This window comes from Muntiacus reevesi, chromosome 1 (assembly GCF_963930625.1).
Source record: "Muntiacus reevesi chromosome 1, mMunRee1.1, whole genome shotgun sequence".
NCBI lineage: Eukaryota > Metazoa > Chordata > Mammalia > Artiodactyla > Cervidae > Muntiacus > Muntiacus reevesi.
Window position 1 is genome coordinate 188,110,263 of NC_089249.1, and position 13,352 is coordinate 188,123,614.

Here is a 13,352-nt window from a genome sequence, read left to right on the forward strand (position 1 = left end):
TCAAACCAACTCATCCCCTGTCATTCCCTTCTCTTGCCGTCAATCTTTCCCAGCATAGGGGTCTTTCACAGTGAGACAGCTCTTTGCATCAGGTGGCCAAAGTAGTGGAGCTCCAGCTTCAGCATCAGTCTTTCCAGTGAATATTCAGGACTGATTTCCTTTAATTCACTGATTTGATCTGGTAGAATTGTTAACCCATACTGACACCTTTAAAAACTGACCAGTCAAGTTCTTTGCTTTCATATAGGAAATTCAGCATATTTTTGCTCCTTTTTTTTTTCAATTATTATATGCTTTCAAACTAAAAATTGGATTTTTATTATCAAGATTGTTGTTTGCCCTTAGATATGTCATAATGTATAAAATTGTTTGTGCAGAATTTCTGAGAATTTTAAATTTTGTGTGGTAAAACCTGTGTCAGTCATCTCATGCTCTCTCCAATATTTTTTTAACTGAAGGAATTGAGCCATCACTCAAATATTCTTCACTTGCAAATCCTTGCTCGCTTGCAAATCCTTGCCTTAAACCAAAACTGAAAAGGAATGTTGTTCTTCATACGTGGTGCAAATACCTCACTCTTTTGCATATTTTGAATTACTTCCACATCTCTTACTCTTCATGGTCCTTTCATTCTAAATCTATTCTAAAAGTTGCATCATGTTCAGCCTTTATTTGAAAACTTCTCATCTTTGCATTTGAATAAATGTCACCCTTATCTTCCACATGCATATTGGAATCCATATGTTTCTAAGTAAGAAGAAACTCTAACTCAGACAGTGCTTCTATTTCATATTATAACAACTTGCTGCCATAGTATCTCCTTCAATGTCTTTTGTTATAAAAATAAAAAATTGAAATAGTGATATAAATTATAACTATCATAACCTTTTCTTTAGAAATTGGTTTTGGATTTTCCATCATTTGTCTCTCAGACGGCTTTATTAATATTGAATTTCACAAAGTGAAGAAGGTAAAAAACATGGATGAAGGACCCCTTGTGACTTGAAGTTTCAGCAGCAGGAAGGAGACTGCCTTGTTCCTCAACATCCTCTGACACCATCTCTCCTCACTCTCCCTCCGGCTCATGTCCCTCACCAGACTGGCTTCCTTTTCTGGACTGGAGCATCTAAAACAAGCACCTTCCTCAGGACCTTCAAATTAGCTGCTGCCTTGCCAAGATGCACTGTCCCAGGTATGCTCATGGCCCTAGTTCTGTCATCCTTAAGATCTCTGTTCAAATATCACCTTGTTCACAGGCCTTACCTAAATATACATGAAAAATCATACTCCCTTTTGACTTTCTACATCATACCTCTTTTTTTTCTCTTCATATCATTTGCCACCATCTGACATGCTATATAATTTTTGTTGGCTTATATTTTGTCACCAAAACGGGATCTTAGGAGCTTTTGTTTTCAGCACGCTGCATTTCCTGCAATGACAATATTGAGACTTTGTCACTATTCAATTTAAATTTTTAAGATGCATGAAATAATTTTTCATTAAAACTCGAATACATGACATCTTGGTTGAAACACTGATAGTTACCCAAGTTTGCTAGTTAGAGATGACTCAAGTGGTTCCCCAAAGTGCACAAAATCTATGAACAAAATTTTGGAGTTAATATCTTTAGAGTGAAAGTGAAATTTCTCAGTCGTGTCTGACTCTTTTTGACCCCATGGACTATAGCCTACCAGGCTCCTCTGTCCATAGGATTTTCCAGGCAAGAGTACTGCAGAGGAGATTGCCATTTCCTTCTCTAGGAGATCTTTCCGACCCAGGGATTAAACCTAGGTCTCCCGCATTGTAGGCACACACTTTACCATCTGAACCATTGGGGAAGTCATTTGATAGATTGGTGACCATAAATACCAGTGATAATTTCAAAAATCCTTGCTTTCTTAAAATATTCTAGGATGGCAAAATATAAAAGGCAGCAATTCACCCATGTGAGTACTGCACGTTTGTGAGAAAATTAGTCATGTCATTTTGCCCCCTTCCTGGTAGTCTCCTTCACCAAATGGAACCAAAAAACCTAACAAGGGTTTCCGAATTTCATCTTCTGGGATTTTCAGAGGAACCAGATCTGCAGCCTCTCATATTTGGGTCTTTCCTCACCATGTACTTGATCACAGTGTTTGGAAATCTGCTCATCATCCTGGCCGTCAGCTCAGACTCCCAACTCCACACCCCCATGTACTTCTTCCTCTCCAACCTGTCCTTTGTGGACATCTGCTTCACCTCCACCACCATCCCAAAGATGCTATGGAATATCGAGACTCAGAGCAAACTTATAACATTTGAAGGCTGCATCACCCAGGTGTATTTTTTCACACTCTTTGTAGTACTAGACATTTTACTGTTGACCGTGATGGCCTATGACCGCTTCGTGGCCATCTGTCACCCTCTGCACTACACGGTCATAATGAACCCCCAGCTCTGCGGACTGTTGGTACTGGTGTCCTGGGTCATCAGCGTCCTGAATTCCTTGTTAGAAAGCTTAATGGTGTTGCATCTGGCTTTCTGCACAGTCTTAGAAATCCCCCACTTTTTCTGTGAACTCAATCAGATGATCCAACTTGCCTGTTCTGACACCCTTCTCAATAACATGGTGATGTATTCTGTAGCTTTCTTGCTGGCTGGTGGTCCCCTCACTGGTATCTTTTACTCTTACTCTAAGATAGTTTCCTCCATACAAGGAATGTCATCAGCTCAGGGGAAGTATAAAGCATTCTCCACCTGTGCATCTCACCTCGCAGTTGTCTCCTTGTTTTATTGTACGGGTTTAGGAGTGTACCTTAGCTCTGCTGTTACCCACAGCTCACACTCAAGTGCAACAGCCTCAGTGATGTACGCTGTGGTCACACCCATGCTGAACCCCTTCATTTACAGCCTGAGAAATAAAGACTTAAAGAGGGGTCTGAAAACACTCTTTGAAAAGGTGACTGTAAAATGCCCTATTGTCCTAGGTACCATGATAGCAGAACTCAAAGCATCAGGTCAATGTTGTCAGTCTTTGATTAAATTGTGGAAGTAGAGCTTTCTCTCTTCTATTTGGCATTTCTATTTTGATTTTGATTTTATACAATTTATGTATTTTGTGATATTTCTGACATGCTTAATTTTTCCCTTTTTCATTTTCCTACTCTCGAAATTACATTTCCAATCTTGGAGGTGAAATATTTGAAAAATACACACATTTATTTCAGGTGTCTACATGGATCTCTTAATAATTATTTCCTATAAAATAAAATAGGCCATACTGAGTATTTTTTCATTTTATTTGACTGAAAGAAATAGTCATGAGATGTACCATTCCCATAAGTTGGGAAATTACTTCCTGGCAAACGAATCTGAGACCACGGTTTCTGACTTTTGTGAAAATAGTTCTTTACATATCACTCCCTTAATGCTCTCTTTGGTAATTGAAACTTAACACAGTGCTTGTTTTCACTAGTCAAGGGTATTTTTCTCTCTAGGTTTTTGGTCGTCTGTATATCTTTGTGTTCACTTGGTCTACCACAGTCATTAGCAATTAGTCATTGGCAATAAAATACAACTCCAAGTGGAATCTACTCTGAAGTTACCTATAAAGAAATAAATAGATATAGTATGGCTTTAGAGTCGACTTTCCAGATGATGCTAGTTATAAGAATCCACCTGCCAATGCAGGAGATGAGATGCAGGTTTGATTCCTGGGTCTGGAAGATCCTCTGGAGAAGTAAATGGCAAAACACTGCAATATTCGTACCTGGAAAATCCCATGGACAGAGGAGCCTGGCGGGTGAGGTCCACAGGATCACAAAGAGGAGGACATGACAGAGGAACTGAGCACTCAGGCCCTAGAGTAGGGTTAAACCTAAGTGTGGTGCGACAGATATTAAATCTGTGAGAAAGATGCATGTAGCAGCTCATGTATTCATTAACATGTGGACTGTCAATGTTCATTTGCAAGGTGTATTAATTGAGCTGAAGGACTGTAGGCATGTTTTGGTTTTTAATAAATTATTGTCTTGTGTCTGTTTGAAATTTCCACTGTCTCCACAAAATATGATTCCTTCCATTCCTCAAAATGAAATCTCTTCCACTCCTCAGAATTTTCTCAAAACCACTAAAGGGTAGAAAATGAATGCTATTTATATCAACCATTATATATCATCCTCATAATTAAAGGATGAGTCCCTGGAAAGCTTGTAATCCTGTTGTGCAAGCATACATATTCTTCCACCCTCTCCACATGATCTCAAAGGGATACCAATAAAGACACTGTTTCACTTTTTTTGTTTCATATTTTATATAAAATAAAGGTGAATAGCAGTGTAGTCACGACAGTTATCTTAATATATCATAATAAATGCTTTAAACAAGCAGAGTGAGACTACTACAATTATGTTAAATTCAATTCAATTTTAATATTTTATCAGTTAGTTGTGAAACTGAGCAGGACCTTGTGGGGTCTTCCTAGAGAGAGACCCTCCTGTGTCTCCTTCATCTAGTGTGTTGAGAAGTTTAGTCTGTTAGGTCTTCCCTGAGATCCAAAGAGCAGATTTAATCACAGAAGTGTGAAAATACAGAATCAAATTTTGACTCTATTAGAAGAGGTAAGAAGGATACTGGGTGTCTCAAAAGCAGAAGAGAGGGAGACAGGAACAGAGAGATTATGTACAGAAATAACAGCTGATAATTTCCCAAGTCTGGGAAAGGAACTGAATGCACACATCCACAGAGGTACTATAATAGGACACATGAATGTTTCAGTGCAAAAGACCTTCTCCAACACACACGTATTAAAACTGTCAAAAGTCAATGAAAGAAAAGACTTTCCTGGTGGGTCAGTAGGTAAGAATCTGCCTGCCAAGGCGGGAACAGGTGTTGGGTTGATCCCTGGTCGTGAAAGATTCCACACGCCCCAGAGTCACGAAACCGGGGCATCGCGATTGCTGAGCCTGCAGTGTGGAGCCCACGCTCTGCGGCAAGAGATGTCAGCCGGGTGAGAAGTCCTCCTACCGCAGTGAGGAGTAGCGTCCCCACCTCCGCAACCAGAGAAAGCCCCGGCAGAACAAGGCGGACTCGGGGCAGTCAGAAATACAGCAAATAAATAAAGACTTTTTTATAAAGTCAGTGAAAGAATGCTGCTTTTATATACTAATATATATATATATATATATATATATATATATATATATATATATATATATATATATATATATATTGAGCACGCTCCAGGATATGGTGAGGGACAGGGAAGTCTGGCATGCTGCTGTCCATGGGGTCACAAAAAAAAGTTAGCACCCTGCAAAGATAGCTGCATTGGATTATCAACAAATTCCTTAGCAGAGACTCCACAGTCCAGAGAGAGTGGAATGTCATTCTCAAACAATGGTGATATAATAACTGCTAGCCAAGAATCCTCCATCCAGCAAAGGTATCATTCGCATATGAAGAACAAATAAAGGCTCTCCCAGATAAAGAACAGCTGAGGGAGTTCAGCACCCAGAACTGTCTTATAAGCAAAGTTGAAGTGTTCTCTTCTACTTGAAATGAGAAGGCGAAAGTACCCAAAAGATTAAGTTGATAGGCAGAAACAGAAAACTTAAACTATATATCAGACTAAGGCAACTCAATCCAAAAAATAAATAAAGAACCATAAAAAATTGGTAGAGGACCCTCAATAGACATTTTCTCCCAAGGAAGACATACAAATGGCCAACAGACCCATGAAAAGAGGCTTAACATCATTAATCTTCAGAGAAACAGAAACCAAAATCGCAATGAGGCACACCTTCCACAGGAAGAATAGCTATTATCAAAGAGAAAAATCAACAAGTTGATGAGGGCCACATGAGACCAGGAAATGATACACGGATTTCAAAATTTCTTCTTCTGCATTTATCAAAGAAATCAGAACTGCAGCACTTTATATTTGCACATTTTCTCTCCATGGACCATATCACTGTGCTTAGAAACTTGCCCATTATCCTGGCCACCATCTCTGACTCCCACCTCCACACACCCATGTAATTCTTCTTTTCCAATCTGTTCTTTTAAGATATGTTTCACATTCACCACCATCCCAAAGAAAGCAAAACCATAACCTGTGCATATACTGTTACCTACTCTTTGTAGATTTGGGCAGCATTGTACTGACCACAAAGACCTATGACCACTTCATGGCCATCTGTCTAACTCTGCACTACCCTGTCCCCATGAACATCCCCCAACCACCCCACCCCCACCACACACACACACTTTGTGGATTGCTGGTTCTGGTGTTTGGTGCATGAGTGCCCTACATTCTCTGTTACAAAGATTAACAGTGTTGCAAATGTCCTTCTGTATCTTCTTGGAATTCTGTACATTTCCTGTAAAAGCAAATAATAGGTCCAACTAGTCAATTGTGACACCTTTCTTAATAACATGATGATGTAATTTGAAACTGTTATATTTCAGGTTTACTGGACTGGTTCCTAATTGGGAAAGGAGTACATCAGGGCTGTATATGGTCACTCTTCTTATTTAACTATGATGCAGAGTATATTCATGAGAATATACATTCATGAGAAATGCTAGGTTGGATGAAGCACAAGCTAGAATCAAGTTTGCCAGGCAAAATAGCAATAACCTCAGAAGTGCAGATGACACCACCTTTATGGCAGAAAGTGAAGAGGAGCTAAAGAGCCTCGTGATGAAAGTGAAAGAGGAGAGTGAAAAAGCATTCTTAGAACTCAACATTCAAAAAACTAAGATCATGGCATCTGGTTCCATCACTTCAAGGGAAAGAGATGGGGAAAAAATGGAAACAGTAAGAAACTATTTTCTTAAGCTAGAAAATCACTGCAGATGGTGACTGCAGTCACGAAATTAAAAGACACTTGCTCTTTGGAAGAAAAGCTTTGACAAATCTCGACAGTATATTAAAAAGCAGGGACTTTGCTGAAAAAAGTCCATCTAGTCAAAGCTATGGTTTTTCCAGTAGTCATGTATGGATGTGAGAGTTGGAACATAAAGAAGTCTGTGCACTGAAGATTTGATACTTCTGAACTGTGGTGTTGGAGAAGACTCTTGAGAGTCCCTTGGACTACAAGGAGATCAAAAAAGTCAATACTAAAAGAAACCAATCCTGAATTTTCACTGGAAGTATTGATGCTGAAGCTCAAGCTCCAATATTTTGCCCACCTGATGGAAAGAGCTGACTTGTTAAAAAAGACTTTGATGGTTGGAAAGATTGAATGCAGCAGGCGAACGGGACAACAGGGGATGAGATGGTTGGATGGCATCACCGACTTGATGGACATGAGTTTGAGCAAGCTCCAGGATATGGTGAGGGACAGGGAAGCCTGGCATGCTGCTGTCCATGGGGTCACAAAGAGTCAGATATAACTGAGTGACAGAACAACAAATGTCTTACCTGGCATCATTTTCTCTAAGGTAGGTTCCTCTCTATCTGGAACACCATCAGCTTGGGGGAAGTACAACATGCTTTCCACCTGTGCATCTCACCCCTCACTTGTATCCTTGTTTCATTGGACAGGCTTTGAGTATACCTCAGCCCTGTGGCTAATCATGCCCTTCTGCTCAGGGTCAAGTGCAATCACCTAAGTGATGTTCACTGTGATCACACCCATGCTTAGCCCCTTTATCTATAGTCTAAGCATGAAGACACACAACGGGATCTGAAAAGATTATTTGGAGTGGCAAATAACAAAGTACCACCAGTGGTCATGTTAAAGAAGTTCCCTTTTTATCAGGGTGTAAAGAATTTGAACTGGAATCTGATATTCTAGCTCAAATGATCAGAGACACAGTCCCTGGACCACTAGAGACCTGAGGAATCCAAATCTGCAATGGAACCACAGACCTTGGTGATTTGTATGAACAGTGAATTTATAGATATTCTTGTCTGGACAGGATTTCTCACATTCTTACGCTGTCTTGGGCAGGAGAATTATTTGTATTGGGTGCTGTTCTGTGGTTCATAGGAGATCAGTAGCATCCCTTCTGATATTGCCAAGTATCTCCAGTGTCAAAATTGTGTCTGGTTGAGAATCACTGGGCCAGAGTTCCAGAACTAAAAGACCTCAATCCAGACTCCAGTCCTTGCTTGGTTTGTACTTTTAAGCAGAACATAAAATCCTTCTGAATTCTAATCTGACAATGGAGAATGGAGTTCATAAAAGTGTTACTTCAAAATCGCACTATTTAAAAATTAAATCTGACAATCACTATAACATGCTAAGATAGTTTAATGGTCATGTGTTAGTCACTCAGTTGTGTCCAACTGGTTGCAGCCCCATGAACTGTAGCCTGCCAGTCTCTTTTGTCCATGGGATACTCCAAGGAAGAATACTCAAGTGGGTTGCCATTTCCTCCTCTGGGGAATATTCCCTATTCAGGAATCAATTCTGCATCTCTAACATCTCCTGCATTGGCAGGCATATTCTTTACCACTGAACTACCTGGGAAGCCTGGTTTATGGTCATGTTAATATCATATCAGGCTTCTCTGATAACTCAGTTAGTAAAGAATCCGCCTGTAATGCAGGAGACACTGGTTCAATTCCTGTGTTGGGAAGATTCGTTGGAGAAGAAATAGGCTACCCACTCCAGGATCCTGGGCTTCCCTTGTGGCTCAGCTGGTAAATAATCTGCCTGCAATGTGGAAGACTCTGTTTGATCCCTGGGTTGGGAAGATCCCCTGGAGAAGGGAATGGCTACCTACTCCAGGATTCTGGCCTGGAGAATTCCATGGACTGTATAGGTAATGTGGGGTAAACAGTCAGACAGGACTGAGCGATTTTCATGTATCATATCAACATATAAATATTTTTCTTATAGTTATAAACATTTTATAATGAGAGACTAAAGGGGAGCTGTTGACTTCTGATATAACTGAGAAACTTGTAATTGGCTTGGAAAAACTGGCATAAATCCAGGCAGTATAATACCCACACTTTTACACTGAAGGAGCAATGTTGTCTCCAGTTCTCAAGAGGGAAATAATAGTTCTTTGTTTTTTTCTCTACCACAGATCAAAACTTTGAAGACCCAGGGGAACTCATCAAGACAAATCCTCAGTGTGATAGTTTAAAGAAGAATTAGATCTCAGGGATGTGATGAGATTCTGGGAGTCTTAGTGCTTTGAAAGCAGGAGAATTAAAGGGGGAGGAGTGATAAAAGCTGAGTCAGCCAACTTATAATGCAATCATCTTGTAACAGAAAATTAATAGAAAAATAACTGCATTGTGTCCAGCCCAGTGTCCCCAAGGGAAGTCATGTACTTGGAGGCTGGAGTAACAAAAGGAAAATATGCCTAATTAGCTGACATGTGTGCATGCTTGCTAAGTCCCTTCAGTCCTGTCAAACACTTTTCGACCCATGGACTGTAGCCCTCTGTGCAACTCTGTCCATGGGATTCTCCAGGCAAGAATACTGGAGTGAGTTTCCATGCAGTCCCCCAGGGGATTTTCCTGACTCAGGGATCAAGCCCCCATCTCCTGCAACTCCTGCATTGTAGGTGGGTTCTTTATCACTGAGCCACTGGAGAAGCCCTGTGAGCTGACACAAGAAGCTGCAAATATCTCCTCTGCTGCAGCCCCTCCGCCTGTGCCACTTTGTTTTGTGAGGACCTAGTTCTTAATTCAGATCCCTGAATCTGTCTGGGAGCCGATGCTTGATTTTATCCCTTCCTGTTGTCTTGTTTAGGCACAAAAATTCAGTCTGCATTATTAATCATTTAGAAAGGATTTGGACTTCTACAGGGAGAGCCTTCTCTCTCAGTCTGCAGGCAGGTGAGAGCTCTGCACACATTTCAGGGGAGGTTCAGAGAGGACGGAAGCCAGGAGCATGTACCTGAGGTCAACTGAGGACCATCTAGCATATCCAGAGGCCAGAGGTCACTGTGGTTATTTCTGGCTTTTCTAATATTAGTGTATCTAGTTAGGTCTAAAAATAAAGTGAACCCTCCACTCCTCAATGTTGACAAATCGTAACAGAGGAAGTTCAATTAGAAGGAACAGGTGGTGGTGGTTTTGTCTCTAGTTTGTGTCTGACCCTTTTGTGACCCCATGAACTGTAGCCCACTGGGCTCCTCTGTCCATGGAATTTTCCTGGCTAGAATACTAGAATGGGTTGCAATTTCCTACTCCAGGTGATCTTCCTGACCCAGGGATTGAACCTTGGCCTCCTGGATTGCAGGCGGATTCTTTGCCAATGAGCCACTAAGGAAGCCCCTTTAGAAGGATTGGGAGGTGTAAAAGGCTTCCAGTAAAAGTAGACAATAAGTCTAATAATCTTATTTATGATCTGAAGTAAGCCTGTAGGAAAACGCCTCAAGAAAAGGAAGTATTCTGCATCTTGATATAAAATATATCCATCTTTTGTTGTATTTCACTTATTTCTGCTTTTGAATTGGTAGTTTCTATTTCATTTGCTTATTCTCTAGGGATATTTAAACTGTAAGATATATCACGTCATGAGTATATCCCTGTTTATGTCCTTGGAAAAATATATTTTTCTTTATTATTTTTTTCTGGGCATCAAGGAGATGCACAACTGGAGTTGGAATACTGATGAAGGAAGGAAACTTTCTTTGTTGCATTGTCTCAAGGCTCATTTGAGTTTTTGGATATTTTCCCTCTTAATTTGCCTATGTTCATTTCATTTCTCTCTCTCTTGTTTCTCTCTCTCTCATGCTTTTCATTCTTCTCTGAATACTGAGAAGAAATTGGCCATACCAAGGTTGAACCCCAAATTTATTATTCTATGGGAAGTTTATAAACTGGAATTCGATGGTGGGATAGGATGGGAGATGGGAGGGGGGTTCTGAAGGGAGGGGATATATGTATACCTGTGGCTGATTCATGGTGAGGTGTGACAGAAAATGAGAAAATTCTGTAAAGTTATTATCCTTCAACTAAAGACACAAAAATTAAAAAAAATATCCTGGAACCTCTGGGTAAAAATAATACATTCTTTTGGAGGATAATAATTTGATCTGACCAGCTTGATGTGTAACCATTCATGGCCTAATGAGGGTGAATCAGGGTGACCAGTTTATGATAGTAACACAAGCCAGAAGCATTGTGCGTGTGTATGTGTGTGTGTTTGCCTGTTCCTTGTGAAGAGAGACCAAACCTTAAAGAAGAGGCATCTGTACTCTTATGTTAACATGACTTATAATACAGAGGTCAGAAGTTGGTCAATAGATGGAACTAAGTAAGGAACCTGGTATAATTCACAGGATGGTTTTAAACTAAATTCATAAAGTGCAAGGAACCGCAGGGAAGGAGGGATTCTCTATGTGCTGAAGGTTCAGCTGTAGCAGGGAGGCCACCTTGTTCCTCAGCATCCTTGACACCATCTCTAATCACTCCCTCTCCTACTTATTCCTTCGCCCCACTGGCTTCCTTGTTTGCACTTAAACATGTGGAACTAGCATCTCTGTCAAGTTCTTAGCAGTGGCAGCTCCCTCTGCAAGACACACACTTCTGACATCACAAAGGCTTCTCTCTTTCTTCAGGAATCTTCAAACATCACCTAGTTTGAAGCTCTTCCTTGAACACTCAGGAGAAAATAACACCTCCTGCCACTCTCTCCTTTATACCTGGTTTTGTTTTCTTCATAGCATCTGTGACATTCAGACATATTCTATCATATTTTATTTGAATATCCTCATTCACCATCCTTGGATTGTGAGAGATTTATTTTTCAGCATTGCTACTGGGTCAGCATTAAATATGTAATTCTCAAATAAATGAAGAAATACCTCATTAGAATTCTAGAATAGATGAGCTTTTTGCCAATGTGATGAAAATGGGACAAAAATTCTTTGTCAGAGATGAAATGGAGTATACGTTGGAAGAGAACTTTTCTATAAATAAGCTATTAAGATCAGTTACTTGAGGGCTAAATAGAAATTGCAGTATTTCAGCTATGTGAATGATGCCAGCTTGTGTGCAAACGAATCATATTATTTTCCTTTTTCCTGGTAGGTGCTTCCACCTCATGGAACCAGGGAATGATACACGAATTTCAGAATTTCTTCTTCTGGGACTTTCAGAAGAAGAAGAACTGCAACTCCTCATCTTTGGGCTCTTCCTCTCCATGTACCTAATCACTGTGTTTGGAAACCTGCTCATCATCCTGGCCATCAGCTCAGACTACCACCTCCACACCCCCATGTACTTCTTCCTCTCCAACCTAGCCTTTGTAGACATCTGTTTCACCTCCACCACCATCCCAAAGATGCTGTGGAACATCCAGAACAAGAGCAAAGGTATCACCTATGGAGACTGCATCACCCAGATGTATTTTTACATACTGTTTGCAGTATTGGATGACATTCTCCTTAGTGTGATGGCCTACGATCAGTATGTGGCCATCTGCCACCCCCTGCACTACACGGTCATCATGAGCCCCCTGCTCTGTGGACTGCTGGTTCTGATATCCTGGATGCTGATTGCCTTGTTTTCCTTGCTACACAGCTTAATGGTGTTGCGATTGTCCTTCTGTCCACTTGTGCAAATCCCCCACTTTTTCTGTGAACTCAGTCAGCTGGTACAACTTGCCAGTTCTGACAACTTTCTTAATAACATAGTGATGTATTTTGCAGCTGTCCTGGTGGGTGGTGGTCCTTTTGCTGGTATCCTTTACTCATATTCTAAAGTAGTTTCCTGCATATGTAAAATCACATCAGCTCAGGGGAAGCATAAAACATTTTCCACCTGTGTGTCCCACCTCTCAGTTGTCTTCCTATTTTATTTTACAGTCTTAGGAGTGTTCCTTAGCTCTGGGACTACCTACACCTCACATTCAAGTACAATTGCCTCAGTGATGTACACTGTGGTCACACCCATGCTGAACCCTTTCATCTACAGTCTGAGAAACCGAGATATAAAAGAGGGTCTAAAGAGGTTGTATTGGATGCCAAGTATAAAAGACCAATTATATTAGTGCTCTGGATTGCATAACTCAAAGTATCAAAACCAGAAATTGTTCTTTGATAATTGTGAAAGAAATTTTGCTCCTTGCCCTTATCTTCTGGGATTTCCATTTTTCTTTCCTTCTTTGAATTCAGTATCTTTATAGAATTTTAGGAACTCTCTTTTTACGTGTTATTCTCAGTCTTATATATGGACAGTTTTTATTTTTTCCTACCCACCATTTTTCTATCTTTTTTTCAAAATTGTTTGGAAATCCATTTCTTTGATGGAGTATCATAGAATCATGGAGACTTCATCAGGAGGAATGTCTTTTCATCAGAGCGTTTAGTCTGTTGTTGGTCAGTCACACAGTTGTGCCCACCTCTTTGTGACCCCACGGATTGCAGCATGGCTGGCCTGCCTGTCCCTGCCC

At 40.5% G+C, this 13,352-nt stretch overlaps 2 protein-coding genes across 2 annotated transcripts; both read left to right on the forward strand.

Annotated features, from left to right (window-relative positions):
• Positions 1-2,020: 2,020 nt before the first annotated feature.
• On the forward strand, positions 2,021-5,098 carry LOC136155823 (olfactory receptor 7A17-like). The gene is made up of 2 exons (XM_065917967.1): positions 2,021-2,969; positions 4,914-5,098. Exons 1-2 carry the CDS (start codon positions 2,021-2,023, stop codon positions 5,096-5,098), a joined length of 1,134 nt encoding a protein of 377 aa, XP_065774039.1.
• A 6,904-nt stretch (positions 5,099-12,002) lies between these two features.
• Positions 12,003-12,950, forward strand: LOC136155828 (olfactory receptor 7A17-like). The gene has a single exon (XM_065917979.1). It carries the CDS (start codon positions 12,003-12,005, stop codon positions 12,948-12,950), a length of 948 nt encoding a protein of 315 aa, XP_065774051.1.
• The last annotated feature ends 402 nt before the right edge of the window (positions 12,951-13,352 follow it).

Excerpts from the sequence above, each read along its gene's own strand:
- LOC136155823 (XM_065917967.1), top strand. The coding sequence starts at position 2,021 with ATGGAACCAAAAAACCTAACAAGGGTTTCCGAATTTCATCTTCTGGGA. Across the intron at positions 2,970-4,913 it reads AAAATGCCCTATTGTCCTAG|AGTCACGAAACCGGGGCATC; the intron begins GTACCATGATAG and ends CACACGCCCCAG.
- LOC136155828 (XM_065917979.1), top strand. The coding sequence starts at position 12,003 with ATGGAACCAGGGAATGATACACGAATTTCAGAATTTCTTCTTCTGGGA.